Source organism: Malaclemys terrapin, chromosome 4 (assembly GCF_027887155.1).
Source record: "Malaclemys terrapin pileata isolate rMalTer1 chromosome 4, rMalTer1.hap1, whole genome shotgun sequence".
Lineage (NCBI taxonomy): Eukaryota > Metazoa > Chordata > Testudines > Emydidae > Malaclemys > Malaclemys terrapin.
In genome coordinates this window covers 90156488-90165667 of record NC_071508.1, presented here as the reverse complement: position 1 = coordinate 90165667, position 9180 = coordinate 90156488, and the positions used below count along the sequence as shown (strand labels likewise).

At 42.0% G+C, this 9180-nt stretch overlaps 1 protein-coding gene across 3 annotated transcripts in view; it reads right to left on the bottom strand.

Moving 5' to 3' along the window:
* Window positions 1-6278: 6278 nt before the first annotated feature.
* The window catches only part of CDAN1 (codanin 1), a 42176-nt gene continuing 39274 nt past the window's right edge, over window positions 6279-9180 (bottom strand). For all 3 annotated transcript variants that reach the window (XM_054026337.1, XM_054026340.1, XM_054026338.1), the window contains 2 exons: window positions 9043-9150; window positions 6279-8172 (listed from right to left, as the gene is read on the bottom strand). In XM_054026337.1, coding sequence (XP_053882312.1) covers window positions 8047-8172; window positions 9043-9150 — 234 coding nt within the window. In that variant the 3' untranslated portion in view covers window positions 6279-8046. The remainder of the gene's footprint in view (window positions 8173-9042; window positions 9151-9180) is intronic.

The following is a 9180-nucleotide window of genomic DNA, read 5'->3' as shown; positions in this document are numbered from 1 at the left end:
ATAGCAGAGAACCACTTAAGGCATTTTATTGCTTGAAAGGGGTAAAGGTCCCTGCTGTCCAAGGTAGTACTGCACTTTAAATGTGATGAATGGGTATCTATATCAAGCATCTAACTTCAACATGGTACCTAAGGCTGGTTGTCTAAGTTAAGAAAAACAGCCATGATTTTTCCCCCCTAACTAGTCCAGTGCACCTTTAGAATCTGAGGGCTAAAGTCTGCTTTCAGTTTAACTCTGCAATCCACCTACTTCACTGAGGTTGCACATGCCTAACGGGGCAGAATTCAATCCTTAAGCATAGTAAATTAGACACCCATTTGTGTCAAATGGTCCAGAAAATTAGAGTAAAATATTCAGATCAAATCGTTGTTCTGGTGTGACAGGGATGAGTGATTGCTTAGCACCTACTCAACCACTGTTGCGTTTAATTCATTAATCACTCACCTGCCAGAGAAAACAAATTCCAGAAATAGCTTTCAGCAGGTGACAAACCCCCACGCTGCACTCCCCAATGTTTAAAGGGATAACAACTCATTTCCTTCTTTCCACTAAAAAAAGCCATTGTCTATTGACTTGGGGGTGGACTTGGTTCCTCCTCCTGGCTCTAAGTACCCCAGAACCCTTTGATTCAGACTTAGCAGTAGCTACAGCACATTGCAATCGGGAAAGTGCCAATAAGCTATTTTATTGCAGCTAGACAGGGAAAGGTATGAAACCTTCATATAACCCATAAAATATTTGCTGTTTAAGTGAAAGGTTTGCTTGTTTTCCATTATTTTGGACATGGCACTCTGTTAATGACAAAGCAATATTTTCAGGAACAACATCTAGGACGACTCAAGGAGGTCAACAGTGACAGTGCCTATTGAAAGATAATGTCTTATTGTACAGTGCATCAGATGTTTATTTTTATAAATGCATATGATTGTTTTTTTCTATGTTTACAAATTAAGTTATTTATATATATGCTTATTTTGAAGTTTTATATGCTGATGAAGTTAATTTTTATTTTTACTGGTATTCAATTAATAAGCTTTTTTTAAATACAATTGTCAATTGATACTAAATAGCCCTATTTATACAGATGTTTTCTTTTGCAAATATAGCAACATTTTATGATACTGTTGATGTGTGGGATTGGTTTGTTTAGAAGAAAAGTGGGACAAAATCTAGCTGATGTATTTGTTATCAAGACAAGGCAAAAACTTCCTGTCAGTATTTTACTATCATTATAGCAGTAGATTTGAATGATAGTGAATCAAATCAATCATACTGTATCTCTTATCCCATCTCGCTCAACAAGGATTGCTATTTTCATATCCATAATAAATAGTATTTTCTACATAGAGAAAACGCCCCAACTGACATTCATTGTCTTAACATGCTCTGTCTACTCAGTCCTTCACAAAATATGAGAGTTAATGGTCATTAAAATGATTTAGGAAATAACCAAAAGGCTTACTTGATGATAAAATTCTGTAGGGCATCCATATAACACCCTCAAATTATAGAAGTTAATAAGTAATTTCTCATTAATCTAATTCTCTATAAAAAATAGAAACAGCACAAGACATTTGCAGTTCCTTCAAAGCATTATTATAGCTTTTTCCATTCAATACAATGCCTAGCTGTTAATTTGGAGATACTGAAGTCAGCACTGAGTCTTGTTCAGACTTCTCAAGATGCGCTTTAGAGTATCAACCCTAACAACTTCCTAGCTGACCTCCACCTGCGGAGTTGCTAATTTTCACAATTTTTGGATGGTCACTGCCTTCTACAGAAGGGGAGGGAAGGCTTCTAGCTACTGGGATTTGGCAGGAATGAGTGCTCCCTCCCACCTCACATGACCTGATGTGACCCCTTTCCTCCCCCCCACTAGTTCCCAACCTCTCACCATCAGCAGCAGCCACTAAAGAGTAGGCACAGAGCAGGGGTCTCAAAGTCATGGCCAGAAGATGACACATGCAGACACCGCCCCCTGCAGCTCCCATTGGCTGGGGAAGAGGGACAGAGATACCATCATTAGTTGCCAGGCAGCATCACTTTTTTCCACAATGAATATAAACAAGTCAAAATACTGAACACAACTATCTGATGCAAACCTTGCGGCAATCCTGAAGGTTTCAACTGCTCAGTCACTGGGGCCAAACATCAACAAACTGACAACTGAAATGTTGCCAAGTGTCTGGCAAGCGAAGAATTGTATAAAGTTATATGACAGTTTTATTATTTCTAAGAAATTTGAAATAAAAAATACAATATGAATGTTTTCTTTTCTGAACACCATCTTCAGTGACATTATTGGCCCACTGGGAGGATTTGAGGACTGGCCCTGGCCCTAAGGTAAATGGAGTTTGAAACCCCTGGCATGGAGCCTCCAATGCCTGTGTAAGGAAAAGCGGAGAGGGAGAGAGCAGGACATTCCTGTGCTTAGCTAGACTCAAAGGAGGCAGAAGGGGTTCCTCCCAAGAGAAGCATACACTCTCTTCCCTTTCCCCCCCCATCCTATGGTAACTCACTCCAGATGGATTCATTTGAGTAGAACACCAGATTTATGAACAGACCAGTCAACCACACTTCACTGGGAACCAGAAGTATGCAATCAGGCATTAGCAGAGACACTCCCCTTTCCCTCCCAAAAGGAGGAAATACAGTGCAGTACTATTAAATGTAAGCTACTAAAAAAAACTTTCCCTTTAAAAAAAGATTTGAGAAGGTACAGGAACTGTTTCTGTACTGGTTTCGTTTCAATTAAGGTAGTTAAAAAGCAGCGTTTTCCTTCTGCATAGTAAGTTTAAGTCACTGTAACTCTGAAATGTTCTTTCAAAAGTTTACAACTGAACAAACAGCCTCCAGTCCCAGGATGTTTGTAATTGAGGTTCTATTACAACACTGAAGATGAGGGCCCTGCTTTCAACATAATGCTCAATGGGTGATTTATTTAATCTTAAGCTACAGAAGAACTAGATGTACCCCACTAGAGAGCAGACTGAAAATTGAAAGTTTGTTACCTGATTATTTCTTTTCTAGGCCAGGCCAGTCAGAGACAATTAGGCTGTGCCTGTCTTCCTGCAAATACCGGATGCACTTCAACTTCTTCATAAGGCTTGGCGCCTCCTCATAACAGCTTCTAAAACTGTATAGGAACACAGTTTTACATAAACTCCTGAAAAATACAAAGTATGATAGCTATATACACAGACTCTCAAGAAGTCATGGTATAGGTACCCAAAGAATGTACCTTGGGCAGGGAGGGTGAAATCAGTCCCAGAAAAGAAATAAGGACGTTTTGCAGAGGCCATTGGAACATGAAGAATGATGGTGGGGAGGGGAAGATGCAGGACAGGAGAGAAAATCTGCCCCATCCCTAAAGTAAGTAGTAGTCATTGATGGTGACAGTGGTGGTTGTTGGGATTAAGGGGGACCAACCCTCACACAGAGGAGGGGGTAATGGGCACACAAAAGCCCTGAGAGTGGGGGAGTTGCAGGAAGTTCCTGAAATAGAAGGGGATAAGGTGCTGGCGCACACGGTGCTTGTAGGGATGCAAGGAGTTCCTGGTATGTGGAATAAATTATCTACACAAGCTACAAGTGTGCAACACTCAAGTAAATACTTTTCTCGGACGAAGCATGCACCCTGATGCTTTCAGAGGATGAAGTTTTGGCCAGAATGAAGGAAGAATTAACTTGTCCTTGTAGTTTCATGGACCCTTCTTGCTGACAGGACTGCAAACAGGAAGCAGGTCTTCAACAGAAAAAATTGATCAGATTGAGCCATGAAAATCTGCTGTAAAACCCAGGTAGGGAAAAGGCAGGCCTGGCTGTTAGTTTGAATAGAAGTGCTGCCCAAAGGAACCTCAATACCACTAAGGGAGCCTGAGGTTGTAACACTGTTTAGTGCTGACAAGATGAGATGGTGGGAGGCCTTACACCAACATCTAGGCTATCCTGAAAGATATCCAGAAGACCTGGTTTCCTGGGTCTTTGATCCTTGTAGTTGGACACCATTAAAGGAATCGTGTCTATACTCTTATATAGGCTAATGCAGCGGAAGGCCTGTGAAAAGCAGGGGACACCCTTTAGAGGGATATTCCTTCTTGTTTAGGATTTGCCACTCAAGAGCTGATGTCAAACTCAGGTAATCTGGACTGGGACTCAGAAACAGGTTCTGGGCCAGAAAATCCTACCTGCTGGGAAAACGGAGCGGAGGGATTTGGGTCAGGTCCAATAGCTGTAAATATCATGGCTTAGGAATCTGGAATGAGAGGAACAGTTCTTCTATCATCTTTTCATAATTCTTCCCAGTAGTGGAAATGGAGAGAAAAGCATGGAGAAGCTGATATGGCCATCTGTGAACTCCACAGCATCTAATCCCATTGGTCTTTGCCTGATGAGGTAAGCTTTTCACCTTGACATTTCACCTGAACATGAATAGGTCCCATCTAAGGTGGCCTAGCTCCCTGGATATCAGCTGGAGCATTTATAGGTTCGGGGCCATAGGTGCTGACAATTTACCTAGCCTACTGTTATGTTCAGCAGCTTCATTAGGTGGATGGCCACAATGGAGGCAATATGACCTTGTGCTCAGGAAAACACCTGGACTACAGTGATATTTAGACTTCACCTCCTTATGCTCCTTTCTCACTTTATATATACCAAGGTTATTGTGTTTTATATGTCCAGCAGAGCCAGTGTGACCACTCATCTCTAGAAAGCTGATGTTCTGGAGCCTTTTTGGGCCTTTAGCATCGCCTGTGTATTGTGGTGCCCCAAGTGGGCGCCCCACCTTGAAAGGCTGGCATTGGTGTAGCTGTGTTCAGGAATGTGGAGCAAGAATCCTTCCATCACATAGGGTTCTTGTTTCCACCAACTGAGGGAATGAATCAGTGGATGGTAAACTTTCCTTTCCTTTCCATGTCTTGTTAAGGATGCCTCAAAGGCCAAGGCCTATCAGAGGAACCTCCAAAGTTCTCTCTCATGTGCAGACTCTCACACAGGACAAGAACAACTGGAAGGAATAGACAAAGATGGACTGATGCCAGGTACTGACACATCTCAGTTTCTTGATCTTGTAGTCTCTCTCTGTTTGCCAGAAGCTGAGAATGGGCAACAGGGGATGGATCACTTGATGATTCCCTGTTCTGTTCATTCCCTCTGGGGTACCTGGCACTAGCCACTGTCAGAAAACAGGATACTGGGCTAGATGGATCCTTGGTCTGACCAGTAGGGCCATTCTTATGAGGTATCCGAAGATCATGCCCTGATTAGCATGGAGTCTAAGAACAGGTATAATTAAATTCCTAGACTCCTCACCCAGGCCGGTAGCTTTGTCAATGCCCTGTGGATTAACAGATAAAAGAGAAGCATTTTGTACTGACAGGAGCAATTGTTGCAGGCAAACCAGAGAAACTGCCAATGACAGCATCTGATGGGATTATGCAGATAAACCTCTTCCTGGTCCAACAGTGGAAAAGGTCTCCTGGAGAGATTATGGAGAGATCTTTTTGAAGTCTAGGATGGCCCAGTCTTCTCCTAACCCTTCTCTCACTAGGAAGAAAGTAGAGCAGTGCCCTGAATCTCTTTCCTGGGACAGTTTTTATTGCCATTAGCTCCATCAGAATGGCTTAATGTTTTCTTATTCCTGGAGTTTGGAGAGAGGATGAAGAAAGTTGAGGAGCCTGGCACTCCAGAGAGCATCCATACTGCAATGACACTCATGTCCTCCTGTCTAAAATTGACTGGAACCATCTGTCTGGGAAATGAACCATGCAGCTCCTTAAGTTTATCTTCATATGAATGCAGGCTCTGTTGCAGTTATACTGACTGTAAAATGACTTGTGGACTTACCCAGGAGGAGCCTAGATAAAACAGAGGAGAGATGGAAAAAGAGATGTTGCTTGTTATTGCCCCAAAAGAAACTTTAAAAATCAAAGGCTAAAGGGCAAGGAAGAAAGGTGCAGCCCAACAGTTTTGGGCTGGGGAAAGTTAATAAAAAACTGATTACAAGTAATGTGAACAACACAACTCACCAGCCAGCGCAGGGACAACGTGTTGGCAAAGTCAGTGTTACACCTGAGTTGGCTGAAAGAGACCCAGCAACTTCACTATTGCAACAAAAGCCTTGCAGAGTGTTTACAGGATGAGTGCAGCTCCCCAGCCATGCTTCTTAGAGATGGGCATCCTTGTGTGCTTTAGTTTGCACCAGTTTAAAAAAAAACAATGAGCAACTCTGTGCACTTCTAGCTTTATATACTTACAGTTCAGACACAAAACAGGGCTGCATTTTGATAATCTGTTTATTATAGCAAATCTGGCAGCTTCACTGAGATATCAACAGTGAAATGGTCCTGTTATACTGAGCCCTGAAGAGTGAGCGTGCTGTAGCATGAAGCACACCTGTTCTTTCAGTTCATACTGCGGCAGCTGTTCCTGTCCACACACTTTGTTCACATGATAATGTTATTACTGAACATCAACCTGAGCACGATGACAGCAAACAAAAAACACTGAAAAGACAGATACCTGGGATCTGCAGTCTCCTTCAATCCAGCACCCACCAGTCTGAGTAGGTGACAAAACTATCCAAAAAAGTTGCAAGATGCACATTGTCCTCTTTGGTTTCCCTCATTTTCTCTCTGTCCAATAGGATTTAGTAGTAGCCAGATTTATGTAGTTACTCTGATTTTTAAAAACAATTTAACTCCTTGACATTTTATTTTCTACCCCAGGAATTCCTACCCATACCAGCAAGAGATAGGTTAATTAGCAATAGAAATGGCCATTGGCCATTAGCAAACAGCCTAGGATTCACCTTGTCTAGCTGTCTTGCTTATGTAACACAATATTTACTTTTGAATAACCTGTATTTAGTGAGGAAAAAAGACAGTCCATCAACCTGTTAGGCAAAAGAAAAAAAATCCTTCCTTATACAGGGAGGCAAATCCTATGCAAACTCTCTGATGGGGACTGGATTTTAGCAATATATTAGTCACTCAACACTTGGAACATTGTATTTTAAGATACTGGCAGTTCCCCTTTTAAGGTGGATCCGTGAGGATGGATATGCCATGAATAGGACTGCTTCCTTCCAACAGCCTAGTGATGCTACTTCATGGGAGTTCCGTTACATTTTCAATCTAGTTACTCTAGTCTGAGCTTATGACACACAAGTATTTCTATGGAAGAACCCCAAACTCAAGGCAATAAGGATTTTAAAGACAGTGAGTAACAGATACATGGCATTTATGCTCACACTACAAAAACAATGCCTCTTAAAATACTGTCAGCTCTCCCCAGTAAAAAAGATAACCAGATAATCTCCCCCTCAATTCTATAAAAAACATGAAATACAAGTGCTGCTTTTGTTAAGTGAGACACAAACATAAGCATGAATGTCTTTTAAAATAATATCTGATCCAATGCTCCAAAATATTTTTTTTTTGTGATTTTACTTTTAAAATGAGTCTTAAAAAATTTAAAAAACAAACCTTCAAGCTTGAGCTCACGGTGAAAAATAAATATCCGTTCATCTCCTTGGGCTATAGTTTGACTTATTCCCTCTCCTGGTGGCACAGTGTATTTTCTCAGAGAGTCTATAAGAAATCACACTAAGTTAAGATAAGAGATGGCACCTTGGGAAACCACCAGAAATCCCTCCAGCAACGTAGCAGATTTTGTGCATGAGAACGGATTCCAGACTCTGGTCAGAGCCTCTTGCTGCAGGAGTACGAGATGTGTTTCCACTACAAGCGTAGATCATCAGCTGTGAACCACGGTCAGGTTCTTAAGAGTTCCAAACTTAGAGAGCAACTCTTAGAAGCTTTTCCATTTGCAGATGTAAACCCCTCCAAATCCTTTGAGGGATGTGTGTTCCTGTCACACCTAGTGACCCTCCTTCAAGGGAAAGTTTGATGCAGTTTTTGCACAAGTAACCTTTCAATGCATTGTGATCCAAGCAAGGGGCTTACTGCATGGACTCAGCAGCATTATCGAATGCCACATGTCGAGTTCGCCTCAGTTCCTTAATCCATACAGAGATTATCTGCACTAGCTTTGTGCTGCCACAGTACCTCTTGGTTGTCTCACCAATTCACAAGGCCTAGTCCTGGGTTCTGCAACATGATACTCTGATATAAATATTCTAGAGATAGTTTCCAATTCTTCCAAGAAATCCTGCAACAAACAATGCAAATCAGAGACCATCTTTTAAAAGTGTGAACCAAGGGATACAAAATTCTTTTGAATAATATAAAGTTGAGATTTCACAGGCAAAAACGGAGTCAAAGTTTTGTGTTGGGATGTTACTACAATGACGCAGACTATACCAGTAAAAACAAAGTGAAAGAGACCGCAGCTGCCGAAGTGATAAGAAACACAGATTTGCATGCCAAGCCTTCCCTTTGATCCCTGTGCCCATCTTAGTTTATAGACAAATCTATCGGCAGCTAAAAATCATTGCTTGATTCTTAAAGGTGCTGAGCATCTGCAGTTTCCATTAACTGCAGTGGGATTTATGGGTGCTGAGCACATCAAAAATCAGACCACATTCGTCAGATGACTAACCTGAGGCTCCCACATTTGAAACATCTGGCCAGCAGGCTAGATTCTCTGGTGCATTCTGGTGATGGCAAACAGGCGGAAAAGCAGCTGGATCTTGCCAGCTGAGAATTTCCCCTGGCATAGAGAAGCTCTGAGCTGGAGCAGAGCCAACATACCCAGCCCCCTGTTAGCCTGGCCAGGTCAGAGGATGGCCAGAGTGTGCTGCACTTCAGCTATTCCCAGATAGTTTATGGTTTCTTGGGGACCATTGTAAGCTGGTATAGTGGCAGATTTTCTAATCTATGCTGGAGCAGGGCAGGCACAGATCCAGCCTAAGACAACCCTACACACGTTATATTCCACCAAGCAGAAACTCCACGTAGACAAGAATCTGGGCCTAGGTCTTTGAGAGAGGAGTACAAAAAATGAAAGCAAAATGCCAAACTGACACAGCATCCTCATAGTCATGCCTGAATATTAAATGAAACATAAATAAATACTTACTGAGGACCAGAGAAGTTCTTGGAGGCTATGCAAGCAGCTCTCTATCTCTGCATTTCCCATCAGATCATGGTCAACAAGACCACGAAGCATAAACAGGAACAAATCCCACTGCAGAAGAAACAAGGAGCATCAAGTTCC